The 17,125-nt window shown below is 43.3% G+C and overlaps 5 protein-coding genes across 5 annotated transcripts; 1 reads left to right on the top strand and 4 right to left on the bottom strand.

Annotated features, from left to right (window-relative positions):
* Positions 1-247: 247 nt before the first annotated feature.
* O0I10_000989 (chaperone DnaJ) lies at positions 248-2,254 on the bottom strand (the record flags this gene model as incomplete). The annotated part of the gene is made up of 9 exons (XM_058481088.1): positions 248-503; positions 566-810; positions 880-1,281; positions 1,336-1,532; positions 1,590-1,728; positions 1,802-1,893; positions 1,962-1,980; positions 2,039-2,085; positions 2,155-2,254. The coding sequence occupies 9 exons, from the start codon at positions 2,252-2,254 to the stop codon at positions 248-250; spliced, it is 1,497 nt and encodes a 498-aa protein (XP_058347726.1).
* Positions 2,255-2,996: 742 nt separating this feature from the next.
* O0I10_000988 (uncharacterized protein) lies at positions 2,997-4,486 on the bottom strand (the record flags this gene model as incomplete). Its single annotated transcript, XM_058481087.1, has 8 exons — positions 2,997-3,131; positions 3,191-3,236; positions 3,294-3,508; positions 3,563-3,687; positions 3,734-3,785; positions 3,841-3,910; positions 3,980-4,134; positions 4,199-4,486. The coding sequence occupies 8 exons, from the start codon at positions 4,484-4,486 to the stop codon at positions 2,997-2,999; spliced, it is 1,086 nt and encodes a 361-aa protein (XP_058347725.1).
* Positions 4,487-4,863: 377 nt separating this feature from the next.
* Positions 4,864-6,050, bottom strand: O0I10_000987 (uncharacterized protein; the record flags this gene model as incomplete). The annotated part of the gene is made up of 4 exons (XM_058481086.1): positions 4,864-5,366; positions 5,441-5,545; positions 5,609-5,722; positions 5,801-6,050. The coding sequence occupies 4 exons, from the start codon at positions 6,048-6,050 to the stop codon at positions 4,864-4,866; spliced, it is 972 nt and encodes a 323-aa protein (XP_058347724.1).
* Positions 6,051-7,714: 1,664 nt separating this feature from the next.
* Positions 7,715-10,686, top strand: O0I10_000986 (uncharacterized protein; the record flags this gene model as incomplete). The annotated part of the gene is made up of 10 exons (XM_058481085.1): positions 7,715-7,940; positions 7,992-8,125; positions 8,210-8,458; positions 8,515-8,709; positions 8,766-9,161; positions 9,224-9,614; positions 9,672-10,272; positions 10,326-10,396; positions 10,457-10,610; positions 10,668-10,686. The coding sequence occupies 10 exons, from the start codon at positions 7,715-7,717 to the stop codon at positions 10,684-10,686; spliced, it is 2,436 nt and encodes an 811-aa protein (XP_058347723.1).
* A 263-nt stretch (positions 10,687-10,949) lies between these two features.
* Positions 10,950-16,412, bottom strand: O0I10_000985 (uncharacterized protein; the record flags this gene model as incomplete). Its single annotated transcript, XM_058481084.1, has 5 exons — positions 10,950-12,172; positions 12,257-13,558; positions 13,642-15,441; positions 15,504-15,544; positions 15,607-16,412. The coding sequence occupies 5 exons, from the start codon at positions 16,410-16,412 to the stop codon at positions 10,950-10,952; spliced, it is 5,172 nt and encodes a 1,723-aa protein (XP_058347722.1).
* Between the last annotated feature and the right edge of the window lie 713 nt (positions 16,413-17,125).

The following is a 17,125-nucleotide window of genomic DNA, read 5'->3' as shown; positions in this document are numbered from 1 at the left end:
CCATGGTGATTTATGTATCAGTCCCATACTCAGTTAACAAAAGAAGAGGATAAGCAATGCCATAAATTATAGAAGCAATGTCAACATCATCATGACATAGGATAGACTACGTTAGGGATCCAAGCACGATATTGTTGTTAGCCAAACATGATGGGTAAAACTCCGCAAGATGTCGCAGAATGCATTAACAAAGTCATATTTAGCATTGGGAAAAAAAGTTCTAATACATGGAAAGGGGTACCATACTCTAATCTTTGGGTTTCTTTTTATCTCCTTCGTCGCATTCATGGTTAAGCTTATCCTTGAGTTTGCCGAAAGCATTTTTGAAGAAGCCTTCCTTTTGTTCATCATTGTTCTTGTTATCTTGAGGAGCATCATTGTCAGATGGAGGTGGGGTTGGAGGAGGCGTTGAAGGAGGAACTGGTGGGTCATCCTTGCGATATTCTGGATCAACCAAGCTTGCATATTTCTCAATGATGTCACGTTGTTCACCACGAAGAGATCTAACAAAGAAAAATGTTGGCTCAATATGCATATGATATATAGAGCATGGGGATAAGCTTACCTTGGGAGCTCGACCTTTAATGTGACGATTTGATCACCTCGTGTAGATCCTCGAAGACTTTGAATACCTCGCCCCCGTAAAGCGACATTATCACCTGGTTGAGAACCTTGAGGGATTCGAAGCTCCACATCACCATCAATGGTAGGAATGCGTACACGACCTCCAAGCATAGCTTTGTAGAAAGGAATCTTGGCATCAACAAAGACGTCATAATTTTGTCGACGGAAGATCGACGATGGTTGGATCTATCATATCACAAAAAGACGATTACTAAAAGTACCATTATGAATAGATGTATATGTATAGGCACTTACATTCAAAGTAACAAAGAGATCACCATTGGGTCCTTGTCCTTTAATAGGAGCATCACCTTCACCTGGGACACGGACTCGAGAATTCTGATCGACGCCAGCTGGGATATTTACTTTGACAGTCTTGTGTTCTCGGACCTTGCCTACACTATCACATGTATGGCAACCTGCACCTGGGGGAATGGCTGATCCAAGACCACCACAAGCAGAGCATGTTGTTTGCATATGGAATCCACCCATGCTGATGGTTTGTACACCTGAGCCATGGCATACAGAACATTGTTGCTTTGTCTTGCCGTGTTGCAATCCAGAACCCTTGCACGTGGTACATTTTGTTACACGATCCACAATGACACTCTTTGTTGTACCCTTGACAGCTTCCATAAATGAAATAGACAAAGGAACCTACCATAATCATCATGAGCAAAAGGAGGGGGTGGATAAAAGTATGTACAATACCTGGATATTTTCACCGGGTGCATTACGGAATGGAGAACCACCCATACCACCACCACCAGCTCCACCACCAAAACCACCAGCGAATCCACCACCAAAGAATTGACTGAAAATATCATTGGGATCGAATCCACCAGGGAATCCACCACCGGCACCACCTCCTGTGCTACCATGGAAACCGCCTGGTCCTGTGCCAGCACCTAAAAAAGGAATGTCAAATGGCATTTTCTCGAAACTGTTTCATTCACCACTTGTACCTTCAAATCCAAAGCCAAATTGATCATATTGTTTACGCTTTTGCTCATCAGACAAGATCTCGTATGCTTCTTGGATTTGAACAAACTTTTCACGAGCATCCTTCTCCTTGTTCGTGTCTGGATGATACTTTTTCGCAAGCTAATACATACAAAATACTCCGTGTTATTACTCATGTCATCCCATCCTTCTCTTGCTCATTCAATAAAATTACCGCATAGTAAGCCTTTTTGATATCGCCTTGACTTGCATTCTTGTTGACACCTAATACTTCGTATGGATCACGTTTGGCAGCCTGGTTGGGAGCTGTGGATCATTCGAGTTGAGCTGAGCTGTTTTATATACATGCTATATGCTATGTGTCGTCTCCTTACCAGAAGCATGGAAGCAACGCTATAACAAGAGGTTAGCCATACGTCCCAACTTCTTTTTTTTGTGCATAGCAACTTACTGTTTGACGTTCCATGGCAGGTGTCGCGTTACATGCAGGTGCATAGCCTTTGGTTGTTCCATGTCAGTCATTGTGAGTTGCGTGTGTATAGGTTGTTGTCCTTTTCTGTAGCTCACCTCTAAACACACGAGCGTGTCGAACAGTATGGAATTGTCGTTGAGGTGCTGATCTTAGAGAAGCACATTGTACTGCGATTCTCCAAGCAACCCGAGTCATTGTGTGCGTGCGTGCTGTAAAGTAAATTGGGCTTGCTCGGAATACCCAGCATCAATTTAATAATGCCTGTAGAAGCCCGTGACTGTTGACCAGCCTCGCTGTGAGATGCTCAACTCATCAAGCTGCATAAAACCAGTGGGCGTCATCCCTCTTTGTCAACCAAGCAAAGGCTACTATGGAAGATGTTTGTGTATCTGGTATTCATGTCAAGGATGGTATCTTAATGGAAAAACATCGATTTCTTTAGGTTATTGCATCTTTGCACGTGGCATTGTCTAGTAGGCGTTTATATCCATCGCCGGCAAATATACCTCTTTTATCAGCAAATGGAATTGTACCGTAGAGATCCACTCATTCAAAAACATAACGTACATAAATACAACAACACATTTTAATCATGAACCTTCTGGAACATCATTACAGAGAGACTCATATGTGTATGTGGGGACAAACGTAGAAGGTATTGTTGGTATGGCTATTTTCATCTCACGTGATTACTATAGTGTAGTACAAAGCGATCCATCACATCCGTCAGTGTCATTTTGTATTCATAAAAATGTCCTCCAAATATACAATGAACGGCTTCAATTTTGTGTGCGAGTGGATATGTTATAAGACGCATATACAGCGTGTGATGTGAGATATTCTTTTCGAGGACGGGTAACGTTGACAAAAAAAAGTGACAAGAAGGGTGGGTGGGTGAGTGGGTGGTGGTTGGATAAATGCAATGGTGGATTTCATCTTAGGATCTGCTGGTAGCGTTGGATGACGATTGCAATTTAGAGAGATCGATTCTTTCAGGTGGACTTGATACATTGCACGCCCATTTGACGAGGTCCACTTTGGCTGCTGCTGCATTGACAAGGTAATCATGTTTCTATAGAAAAGGTTGTTAGCAAGATGAAAGATCCACCACATACCAAAAGAACCCTTTACCATGAGATCACTTGGCGTTGCTCGAAGTTTGACATCCTTCACCAAGCTACATATTCAATCGAGTTAAAAGACCATGATCCTCCATATAGACGTGACTAATTACCATTTGTCCACAAAGTCTGTCAATACATCGGGGAACTTGTTGGGTGGAAACGATGGAACAGGCTCGTTCACAATATGTTGCAAGAGTTCAAAGATTGATAATGCATTGCCATCGGGTGGGAAAGGGAACCTTGCCAAGGCCAATTCCATTAACGAGATGCCGAGAGACCAAACATCGGATTTTACAGAATAAGGAGATCCCATAATACGTTCCGGCTATAATCTACATTAGTCCATTGTTGTATCATACATGCTACTACTATTACTTACACTCATATAAGAGCTTGTACCAACAAATGTATCTGCCACCGAATTGATGAGTTGCCCGGAGACTCCGAAATCGCAGAGCTTGATCTGTCCCTGAGAATTAACCAACACGTTGGATGGCTTCAAATCTGCATCATGTCAATGTGCTGAACATCCCCATTTAGATAGACTTACCCCGATGGATGATCCGATGCTCATCATACAAATATATCAACCCATCCACAATCTAATAACGTGAGCCTTCTTTTTATAACACCTTGATCGAGAATAATTCAACTTACTGCATAAGCAATCTTGCCCAACACATCCAAAGGAATTGGTCCATGTTTCTTATAAATCCTATCCAGTGAACTACAAGCAAAATGACGGGGGCCATCAATGAATGAATGATATCATAGCTTTCGTTTGACATGATCTTACCCGACATCCATGTACTCCATGCAGATCGAAATGTCACCACCATTCATGAACGCACCATAAAAGCTGACAATGTGCCGAGAGTTGCAGTCGTGCATGAATTGAAGTTCTCGCATGATTTGTTTTCGAACATTCATATTGGCCTCGACGTGAATAACCTAAAAGAGAGATAGAGCTAATGAATACATACATACATACATACATCTTGTCGTTTTTGCTTACCTTTTTAGCCATCACCGTATTTGTCCTTACATGCAGTACTTTGCATACAGTGCCGCCGTTACCACGACCCAACTCATCAACATTCTCAAAGTCGTCAGGACGTAGATCCAGTCGCAATTCAAGACCAGGTTCCAGATCCTTAATCTTTTCACACAGCCTGTCGTATTCTTCTTCAAGGCGTCGCACAGATGACCGTCGTTTGTCAGGTACTGCTTCTGGTTGGCTTACAACAACAGGTGAATTGCCGAGTGTCAAGTTTTTGAAATTACGTTTCTTTCGCAAAGGCATTGCAAGACAAGACAAGAAGAGATAAAAGAGGGAAAGAGGGAAGGGGTTAAGAAGAGAGAGAGAGAGAGAGAGCAAGAGCGAAGCGCCATCATTATTACTTCTGGACACCGACAACGACGTACTTGGACCTCAATTTCCAGGCCCGTATTAATGTTATTTACTTGCGCCACTCTACATCATCCTTGTTATCACTCTATCACCAACAACCCACCCCCTTACTTTTTAGTCTCTCCTCGTTCTTTGTTTCTTTGTTTCTTTGTTTCATTCTCTCAATGGAAATGATGTTTAATTTGAATGCATGAGAATGTCATATGTTGTTGTTATGGTTGTTGCTATGGTTCTTGTTGCTATGGTGATGACTAACCAAGAGGAAATAATCATGATTGATGTTTATTATTCAAAAGAGGTATCCGCACAGATTGTTCCACAAAAGAAACCCATTGATCTACAGCGTATTGACGTATGTGAACGTCATCCACAATAGCAGCAGCAAGCATAGACCATAAATGAACTTGCTCGGGTGATTGCACCAAGGTGACACGTACTCCGCCATCACGTGCACGTGAAGCGAGATAGCCTGCTTCATCTAGCAAGACTTCATTGCCTCCCACTGTGATAAACATGTTGGGTGGTAGACAAGGGGCAAGATTGGCTTCAGCAGGCAAATAACGAAACGGTTGATCTCCATCTTGGGGTATATAGCTTTCTTCCATACGCTCCACGGCTGCTGCATTGACATAGTCGACTCCACCATTCGCACGCCATGACTCACCACCTGCCTCTAATCCAGTGTACGGGGATGCAAAGATGGCACCTTGGAACTTTGCATTACGAAGATACATCAAATCGAGAGCAATAGATGCACCAGCATCATCGGCGCCTGTGTAGTAGTCATGAAAGATGTAAGGGATAAGGAAGTACAAAACAACAACAACATCAACAACAATCACTTGCCTATAAAGAGTTTGGAGACGGGTACATGCATTGTATTGATCAACCAATCGTAAGTATCCTTGAGATCATCCACAGCTGCTGGAAACATATGCTCTGGAGAAAGACCTATAGAGAAATGGGTGAGCATTGTTTCTCATACAATCACCATCCCATTCATGCGATACGTACGATACTTGGCTACAAAGATGGTACATTTCATATTCTTGTCTGCTTCGAGAGCACGTATCCAAGTAGTCCAAGTCTTGACATACAATGGGCTCAGATCACATCGGAATCCTCCACCTAAGGAAACCCCCCAAAAAAGTGTGAGTCGAATCGATTGGATGGTCCGTGTGTCTATGTGTGTGTGTGTGTGCATACCTGGTACCCATAATAGAACAATATCACTGTTGGCTACACGATCCTCGAGTGCTTCTTTTTTCTCCTTGCTAATGTGTTCACCAATCCACATGCCTCGATCATCTTGGTTGCAGACCCAGGAACGGTCAAATGGAAGTAAGAAACTCAAGAACTTTATAATGCGACGAGCTTGTCCATGACTACGCCAGCTCAAGGCAATGCGTAACAGGAAGAGAATAATCCAACGACGTAGTGTCCAGAAAAAAGTCATGTAAACGAGATGCACGCGTCTCTTGTGTGAGCAAGTGGGTGCGTGTGTGGTGTGTGGTGTGTGTATGTACGCGAAAAAAAAAGCGAGCGAGGCAAAGTGGATTGAACCTCTTTTGGAACGTGATTTTCTCTTGCCGCAAGATGCGATGGATGGATCAATCAATGAATGCATAAACTATTATCATGTTCATGGGATCTTGCATGGATACCCGTTCTTTATAATTACACCCGAGGAAAAGGCAATGAGATGTCTCAATGTTTTGCTACATGGTTAGACGTTGATCCCATCATTAGTATGATCTCTCTCAAATGACATCAAATTTTTGGATTGGTCGCTTAAGACATAGTTGTAGTCGACTCTGTAGCAATTTTGCTTCTAACACATACATACAAAATAAAGGGATGTTGCGGATCAAAATATTACTGCAAGCGCTTTCAACGTCAAAAGGACAACTTTGCTCACTCGATGAGTGAAACACAAAATCTGATGCAATCATAGCTCCTTTTTTGTTATACACCGTCATCCTCCTTCTTGATAATAAAGGCACATGATGCTGGCGAAGGGGTCGAGGAACAGTAATGGATCATCGTCATAGTACATAAGAGTGAGGCATCAATATGGATCTACGGGTACTTTGTTCATGGTGGATGGCTCACTTGGGTCGAGTAGGACACACAACCATGATGGTGATTCCCAATGTAAAAGAAGCAGCTACACATTATCCCAGCGCCTGCACCATTCACGTGATCATATGGAGGTTCGATGGCATAGCAATAACGATCACCATTCAATTGTCAGGCGATGTTTTATACGTGAGGGCTAATGAGATATCGAAGATCCAATGATCCAAAGCTCTAGCCTTATAGAGGGTTGTGTAATCGCTTGGTCAGATGGGTCCAAAATCTCGTTTTTGTCAATCCTTGTGGAACTTTGTGTTCAAGAAGAGCCTTTTCTTGTGTTAGAGATTGCTCCATTGTCTTAAGAATAAGCCAAGGATCACAATCTTTGTCGCTCATCGTAGTGCAATTGTATTAGTTTTTCATTCCATATACTGGTCAATCATCGGGTAACCACCACCAACAGCTGGTGCTTCAAATGCCAAGGATGGGCTTATGATCACACGATGACTGACTATTAGGATATCAAGCTATAAGCAACTTTATTACATATCTAGCAATGTCATTTACATAGCACTATCTAAGTATCAAGAATAGGGATCCAGGTTACTCAAACACCGCATAAATGTAGTCTAAAAAGACCCTATAGAGGATTTCAGATGGTATACAATGAAACTTTAATAACCATATTGCATATTTTAGGGCATGAGAGAATCATAATGGACCATGTGTGGCAAGAAAAGTAAGAGAAAGAGTTATATAGATAGGGTATCACGATAGTTATATAACTTGAGCGCGTATAAATGCTGTGTTAACTTTGTTATCGGGTTTGTGTGACATGAATAATCGACTATTGGCGCCATTCTTGCAATACAGGTTCCTCCTCTCCTTTTCTCACATCTCGTTCATCATCCTTTGCCTGCACTCTCATTCTTGCGATCCCCTAGACGCGACTCGATCCATTGCACGAGAAAGAAAAGAGACACGCACCACCCAACAACGTACACCTGCAACTGAAATTTCTCGGTGCGCTTTGCCGTGTCCACAATGTCTGCACAGAGCAGCGTAATGACCGATCGTCGCAGTGGCATGATCTCGTCACTTGGATATCCACAAGGCAGCACGATCGTTAGCAGGGCTGTAGCTGCTGCTGCTGCTAATAGCCATCATTCGACGCGACGAGGAGGACGAGGTTCTAAACGATACTCTGTATCCGCCTTTTATTCCATGGCTGCTGAACAGGATGTTGAAGTCGAGGACGAATTAGCTCAAGGTAAAGAATAAATGACAACAAAGGCACATGAACCAACGTGGATATCGATAGTACAACGCACGCTACGTGAGCTCAAAACCAAGATATCGGCACAATCCAAAAAGAACTTTATGCTCGAACGAGACGTACGATTCCTGGATTCTCGCATCGCTTTATTGATTCAGAACAGGATGGCATTGAATGAGGTAATAAGATGAAAAGAGAGAGAGAGAGCGCGCGCAATGAGCTACATACAATAACTAATGGTGTACATACATACATACATGTAGCAAAATGAAATGGCATCTCATTTGGAGGAACATGATGATAGCACAGACGACCATTATCCAGATGATCGAAGGATGCAGCAATATGGCAACTTGTTCTTTCTTTTGCAAAGCGAACCACGGCATATTGCAACACTTTGTCGACTTGTCAACTTAGCAGAGATCGACACCTTGCTTCAAACCGTCATGTTTACACTATACGGCAACCAATATGAGAGTCGAGAAGAGCATTTACTATTGACTATGTTTCAGGTGAGATATACCTTTAAAAGAGGCACTTGTCATAGGACTAACGATTGTCTCTCCAGAATGTCTTGGCAGCACAATTCGAGACGACAGCCGAGTTTACATCATTGCTACGTGCCAACACACCTGTTTCGCGTATGATGACAACCTATACTCGACGTGGACCAGGTCAATCCTATCTCAAATCAGTATTGTCGGATAAGATCAATGATTTGATTGAACACAAGGACATGAACTTGCAAATCAATCCACTCAAGGTAACCATGACAACACGATGGATGTCTTGATAAGGTATTGATCATGCAGTTGATAGGTACAAGAGGAGATATTGGAGCGAATGACAATTGAAAACGATGGCGTACTACCTCCCAACTTTCGAAAAGCTTCATCAGCAGAAGAAGCTGCTCAAGATCCCCAAGTCAAAGCGTTGATTGAGCCGCGTTTGAAGCGTTTGATGGATATCGCCAATTCTTTTCTACAAACAATCATCAACTCGCTCGATCAGGTGCCCTATGGTATTCGTTGGATATGCAAGCAGATTCGTTCCTTGACGAAGCGAAAGTATCCCGACGCAAGCGAGTATGCCATTTGCTCTCTTATTGGTGGCTTCTTCTTTTTGCGATTCATCAACCCTGCTATTGTGACGCCACAAGCATATATGCTGGTGGATGGTATCCCAAGTAACCATCCTCGAACGACACTCACTATGGCAAGTAGCATGCGTAGGTCGACAAACATGATTCATCTCTAACACTTTCATGTTTATTGTAGATTGCCAAAATGCTGCAAAACTTGGCCAACAAGCCGACATATGCAAAAGAGGCGTACATGATCCCAACCAATCCGTTTGTCGACCGAAACAAGCAACGTATCAACAGGTTCTTAAATGACCTATGTGAAGTGGGAGATTTCTATGAGTCTTTGGAGATGGATCAGTACATGGCTCTATCCAAGAAGGACATTGTTATCAGCATTACTCCGAATGAGATCTACAACACCCAGTCATTATTACATCAGCACATTGACATCCTCGCACCCAAGGAGACTGATCATCTTCGAGTTTTGGTGACTGAAGTGGGCATTGCACCTCCCCAAGTGCCTAGAAAGGATAACAAGCCAATTGAATTACCATTATTCAGTCGATGGGAAATCCCAATACAAGGTAAGATGATGGGAAACAAAGAGTACAGTGTATGGTTTGCTCACAGCCACCTTTTAGATTTGACAACAACGTTGATGTCAGAGAACAATATTACACAAAACGACATTTTGTACATGGAAGCAAAAGCGATTTTCGTGCAATTGATTCGATCACTTCCATACCTTGGACGACCACCACTGGATTTGGTGAGAATTGCAGAGACGGCTGGTACCGCCAATGACGCACAACTTGTCCGTAAAGGTATCAAGGTCAAGGAAATGCTTGTGGATCTGGAAGATGCGGGGATCACCGATGCACGTGATGGATATCGATTGCTGGTGGAGGAAATCACGCAAGAGTTGGCACATTTGGGCGACTTGAAACACAAAGTGATGGAGGAGATGCGATCTTTGGAAAGCGTATACAAGACGATCCAGGACCACAACAACTATCTCAAGAGTCAGCTGGAAAGTTACAAGGCGTATCTGCAAAATGTTCGTATCCAGAGTGGAGGTGGTGATAAATCCAACAAGAAGCAAGTTGGGATTGGTGTTCAGGTCACGGATGGCAAGGTCAAGCAAAAATCGGGCAAACAGCATTTCCAAGGCCCTGCCAAATTCACGCACCAGCAATTGGAACGCGAAGGCATCATTGCCGAGACTGAAGTACCCGAATACAGGTAACTTGATATAGGATGGGAAAAGACTCACATTGGCTAAACAGAAGTTTTAGGCGAAGCAATATCTATTTGACCATCATTTCCCCGATCCCTGGTACATTTATCATTTCACTCCATTACAAAGGTATGTATATTCATTGGGTGTCAAGGAAGGAAGAAGATTGTTAATAGCATGCATGCATAGGGCGTGATAAACCTATTCTGGAGATCGATCTGAAGCTGGATGATCTATTGGAGAAACAACAAGACAATGTACAGTTACTGGATCTCGAGTATATCAAACTTCACGTCTCCAAAACCTTACAGCTCCTTACGAAAACCTTCATGTCGAAAAACAAGTAAGCATGTCATCAGCTGGATGTAATGAAACAAAGTACTCACCTTTTTTTCTCTAGAATCGGCTTCTTCTCTTAGTCACCTTCTTGGAATATATATATGTGTGTTTTTTATATTATCTTATGTCCTATTGCTACTACTCTCATTGATCCACGTGAAATGGTGTTTCTACTTTTGCCTTTCCTTGGACGTTATATATAAAGTAATAATCGTACTAGTCATAAACCAGTGTTTTTTATATGAAGAATGTGTTGCTGATTACTATGTTATTATGGAAATGGTACGACAATTGTATATTGAATACATATATAAACGTAAAGATTGGGTCATAGAGGGATTACTTAAAAGAATGGCCATAGCCAACGACGTTGCTGGATATTATCAGAAGGTTGTGGATCACCGTCGTCAGAGCTATCTTGATTGCTATCATCATCGCCAGAGGTTTCACCAGTGGTAGTAGTAGCAGCATCGGACGTTTCATCAGGCGTTGTGGATGGTGACTCAGTATCTTGGCCATCATTGGATGGTGGGGGTGTTGGTGTGACGGCATCACTGCTATCACCATTATCAACAGGATCGGTAGTTGTAGTAGGATCAGAGGGCTGTGGTGGCTGTTCTGATGCTGAAGATATAGGCACCGATGTTGTTGATGAAGCCTCAGGTACCGAAGATGATGCATTCGTGGTTGTAGTAGCATTATCAGGAATCGTCAGATTCAGAGAGGAAGCCGAAAATCCAACCACGAGTTCAATCGATGCTGCGACTTGATCTTGGTAATAGTACATGATCGTCTGGAAGCCATCTCCAATAGTGACAGTGGCATTTTGAGCAATATCAAAAGCAAGGTTGCCTTCCATACCATTGAGCAGCATCATTGCCATCGTAGTATCATCAGCTAATTCAGGATCCATTTGTACCTTGAGGTTCTCAGCAACGGCACTACCACCAGCAGGAATGGTCACGGGTGGATCCACGGCAGCATCCATACGACCCAAAGTACCATATACCTCCCAATAGTTCTTCCCATTGACGTCCGCCTTGACATGTGAAATGGTAAAAGGCGTATCCAAAGGATTTCGGATGGTGATGTACGAATAGCCCACGCGTGTGGTTAAGATCTCATCCGTGGCCTTGACATTCACCGACTGGATCAAGCTAGCATTGATGCCTTGCATATTGGTGGATAAGCTCACAGTGGAAAGTGCTTGTTTGAGAGATGGGATAGATGTTGAATCCATGGACCCACGAACGTTAAGAGGTACGTTTGCATTCGTCATGTAGTTACTCAAAAGCTGTCCAAGGGCTTGTAGGTTGGATCCCATCATGTGCATTTCACCTCCCACTGTATTAGCACCAGGCACAAGTAAAAGGTCCTTGACGTACACCTTGCCCACCGATGCATCAAATTCGGTCATGATCACATCCAACACGATATCACCAAGCTTAGCAGTGATCTGTGATGGGTTGGTGAGGGTGAATGTAACGCTGACAATAATGTACTCGGATGTTGCTCCTGTGACAGTAAGGCTTTGAATAGGTGATGTTCCACCAAAGTTGTTGAATCCTAAAATAAGGAAAGGGAGGTGGTTAGCTTTCCATGAAGAGGCATACGTAGAATGTTATGAGAAATAAAAAGATAGTAGGTTACCTGCAAGTGTAGTATCAACACCAAATGTAATACCATCAAGCGACAAAGATCCAATGGCAGTGCTTGCAACAGCATCGGACTTGCCACTCAGCTCAAAGGTCACATTGGAAGTGGACGTGAGCATCTTGACAAAGGCATCAAAGTAGTCATGTGCGTCCTTATAAACCTTGAAGGGGACATCCGAGAACTGTGTAGTGACCAAGCCCGTGTCACTGGTGGAAGCACTTTCATCCTTGACTACCAAATTGGCAATGTTGTGTCCACCAAGGCCAGCAATGGTATCCATGCTAATCTTTGATACACCCAATGGGAAGCCGAATGGATTTTTCAGTTGCGCCTGTACCTTATTGGAGCTTGTAGGTGGAGCGTATGGGTCTTTTGTAAGATCCATTTGCATGTTGGCTAGCTCAATTGATGTAATCAATGATGGTATGGCATCTGGACCAGGCATAATCACGTTTTCGATCTTGATAGCCTTGAATCCTTTAGTAAGCCAACCCACTTGACCATTGGGTCCTGAACCAGAATCGCCTACAACCGTCAAAGGCGTATCCTTGCCACCCAAGTAATTCTCAAACACCTTGGTAACGGCTTCTATTCCCTCTTGTGATTCTTGAGGAATCAAACGGCCCTTCATATTGATGTTGGCTGTGCCTCTTGGTGGGAATACGGCAGCACCATCACTCGCCAATGGACCAAGTAATACGTCTTCAAAGAAGGCACTGAATCCTGCACCTGCCAAGTTGAATCCAACTTGGCTGGGGTTGTTGATGGTAGTTGATGCAGTGAGAGTAATACCGCCAGCAGGGTCATTGGATGGTAAATCAAACTTGTCGATCTTGACGGCATCCTTGAAGCCATTGGCACCAGCAAGAGTCACAAATTTGTTCATCTTGACATTCGTAAAAGTGAGACCAAGGGCATTGACATTGACGGCATCAGTGTAAATGTTCCATTGGAAATCAGCATTGTTGATCATGTATGCAGCAAAATCGCCCATAGCATCTTGATCCACCACTGAGAAATCACCAGGTACATTGAATTGGGCACCCACATCAGCCTTGGAATCAATGGTTGCCATTTGAACGGTACCAAGAACACGACCTTCCCAAGCAATGGTAAGTGGGGATGGGAATGAGATTTGTGCATCCATAGGGCCCGCATTAGTGATGCTTCCAGACATTTGCACCTTGAAGCTTGTATCCGTAGGCGATGAGAGAACCACCGAATCAAAGCCGAGAATGGCACCATCCACAATTTGCTGCACAATGGGTTGGCCAACAATGGGAATCAAGCGTGTCACTATATAAGCAAACAATAGTAGCACTTTTTTTTAGCATCACGTGCAACGAAGAAAAAACATCATTTCATAAATACAAACATACCTGTGTCATCTGTTTGGACAGCCACACTGCTTTGCGAAAATTCCAAAGTATTCACGTATTCGCCAATAGTCAGCCCCGATTGTAATTGAAGATCAGCTGAGAGTGCTTGCATGGCTTGCATCACATAGCTCGAAACATTGAAGCCTTGGAAAAGACTTGAATCAGCTGAAACGTCCTCCATTCCTTGTACGTGCAAACCACCCATGCCAAGTAAAGCATCCAAAGCACGTGTATCCATGTTGGCTGATACGGCAAGCTCACGCAATAATAAAGCCACAGATGCTGGTTCAACATTCATGGTCATAGAAAGCGGGCTTGATTGTGCTGTTGAATGACCACCAATGACAATAGGATTGCTGCTGATATCTTGATCAATATTGCCCACGGGCATGCCTTTGTATGTGACAGCAGACTTGACCGATGTAATGCTGAGCCCAGCCGTAAATGGATTGGCAATCGATACTTGGACTGTGACAATACCCGTAGTGGGCGAATCTTCATTGACGGTCAATTTGGAGCCTTGCACCAAGGAAGACGTTAAACCAGGCAACGTGGTGGTGAGGGTGATAGCACTAAATGCTGTGGCCAATGATTGAATAGCCGTGGAACCATCATAACCAGAGATCATAACATCGTTGTTTTGCCCCATGACAAAGCTGCTAAGAAGATTTTGACCCACGCTTGAACTCTTGGGATCAAAGGTAGAAGAAGCCGAGACGCTATTTGACCCACGATTCAGCTTGAGATTGGATAACATGACTTGACCCAGCTGCGTGCCACTCGCCAAAAATGCAAAGGAAACATCACCTGTAGTGATTGAAAAATCGGAGGGATTATCCATGGTAACATTGATAGAGAGCTGTAAAGCATCCGAAGTGCCACCAATGACATCGACTCCATTCACAACGGTGGCAGTGCTATTCAAAAATTGCAAGCCATGAAGCGTTGTTGGGACCTTGAATGTAATACCGGAAAGAGTGATATCACCAATAGGCGTGCTTGTTTTGGTATTGGCCTTTCCACCAACATTGAAGGTATAAGCATCCGATGCTGTGAGGTCGTAAGTGAACTTGTCAAACTCAGCGTGCTTGTTATCCATGGCAGCAATGGATACGTTGCTCATTCCAAATTGAAGTTTTCCAGAAGCTTGGTCACTTTGTGATGGTACAAATGGCGTAGAGATGACGGCAAAGTCACCTGATGCATTGGTGCCTAGATTGAGCTCTTGTGAGACCTCCGTAATGTTGAGCGAAAATCCAAATGGAATCGAAAAATCAGCTGTGACAGCAGGTGCAGAGACAATAGGTGCATAGGGTGCATCTGATGAGAAGCTCATGTCCAACAAGCCCATGCTAACGCCATGGATGATATTCATTGGCTCCTTAAGACCTAGGCCAACATTGAGCTGTACACTTTGAAAGCCTTCAGAAAGCCATCCGATGGGATCATGACCATTGGGTGCACACGAAAGACCACGAGCATTGGTGATGCTTTGATTTCCAGAAATGTACCTTGAGAAAAGTGCACCAATCTTATCAAGGTTTGCCTGTTCGGATTGTGGTACCAGCGCACCAGCCAACATCAGCTTATTCTCGCCTTGAGTAAGCGTCACATTGTCTGATGTTACTCGTCCAAGCATAACGCCATCATACGCAATCTCAAGGGCAATGGTTCCTAGTTGTACGCCAATAGGCGATGGACTTGTAAGCACCGTTCCCAGTTGTACTTGGATGCCGCCTTCAGGTGCATTTGCTGGCATATCAAATGACTCGATTGAAACTTCAGGAAAACCATTCATGCCTATAATAAATGAGGTATGTGTTTAGTTTAAGGTTGTCTTTTTTATGTAGTGAGCGCTTTACCTTTCAATTCAATGGTCTTGTCAAGATCCACGGTGGCCGATCTTTTAGAATTACATTAATACATCATCATCAACATTGGTAAAAAAAAAAGGACATGATGTACCTTGTTAACGCATGGATATCAAGTTTGCCTTTGATGCGCCATTTGAAGCTTTCCAATGCCAACATCTCCTTTGCGAATGCAGCAAATACGGCAGTGTCTTGGATTGTAAAGGGCGTGACGGCATCAATAGAACCATGGCCACCTGAAACATGGGTATCTGGTAAAGTGATGGTCCCAAGCAATACGGTGTCATTGTAATAGACATTGAGTGGATTGTGAAAGTGAATGTCGGCAGAGAATGGACCCGTGTTTGTAAGTTTGCTGCCCATGTGCATAAAGAAGGTTGTATTCATGTCATAGGTTGTTGCTTCTTGACGCTTAGTAGCACCACCTTGGCCATTGTCAGGGAGTGAAAACGTAATATCCGCCTTGTTTACATTGATGCCAGCCTTGTTCATGATGCTTTGTGCAATCATTGGGAAAAATACAAATATAATAAGCAAGACAACCACAACCACAATGATGGCCGTTAAAATGCTGCAAATGATCCAATATTTCTTTTGCTTGTAGAATCGTCGTCTTGGTGGCGGTGGTGGTTTTTCAGCGTATGCTTCCATGACACTGCCGTCAACACTCGATTGGTAATAGCGCGCCTCCTCGCCATAGTACTGGATTTGATCCGGGTTGTTGTTGTTGTGATTGTCTGCTGCTGTTACATTGCCCATATCGCCTACTCCTACAACATGATGCTGTTCGATAGGCGGGCTATGTCCTGTAGGGCTGTGGCTCGCCATGATACGTTTCTCTTTTGAAATGTTCAAGGTTTTGGGTAGCTTTTCGCTATGTGCTACTGTATTTATATACATTAGACACAAGCTTGCTCGAGCAAGCACATATGGGTGACAGTAATGTGCATTCGATTTGTTAGGAAAGCTTGTTCAACCAACACGATCACATCATCCAAGATCATGTACAAGGTTGTATTTAAAGCTATACAATTGAATTACAAAGCGACCCTGGAATCGATCAAGCCTCACTCTATGTCTTAGTATATGGGCATCCCTCATCCCGTACCTGCTATTCGCATCAACAATATGTATCCATCATCATTCTTCGACAAATTCAAGTATGCTTCGAGATCAAGATGGTTACTTAAACACACCTTATTTGGCTCCATGCAGGGTACAGGTTTGTTCCTTGTAGTACACGAAAAAGAATCCCTGTGTTTGACTCAGTCTATGTATCCACTTTTTTTTATCCCATGCACAAAGTGAGCATGCTATGCGAAAAGCACGCTTGGTGGTGAAATGGAATCATCTTTACGATCGATCGTTCTAATTATCTCATTAACTTCATCGCATAGCAATGCTGCGCCAATTCCTGTAGCATTGTTTGTGTGGGCTATGTTAACTCACTTTGATTCAATGGGTGGATTTGATTTTTCCCTTAATGCAGCGAGTCCCTTTTTGTGTTACCACAATGGTCCAACCGGACAATGACATTGAGAAAAATGACCAGGTTTGCAACAATGAGTGTAACCATGGTGACCATGAATGATGCCTCGCTCTCCTTATTTCCC

This window comes from Lichtheimia ornata (assembly GCF_029851405.1).
Source record: "Lichtheimia ornata isolate CBS 291.66 chromosome Unknown scaffold00003, whole genome shotgun sequence".
NCBI classification, from domain to species: Eukaryota; Fungi; Mucoromycota; class Mucoromycetes; order Mucorales; family Lichtheimiaceae; genus Lichtheimia; species Lichtheimia ornata.
Note: the sequence above shows the minus strand (reverse complement) of the source record. Positions and strands in the feature narration are given on the sequence as shown.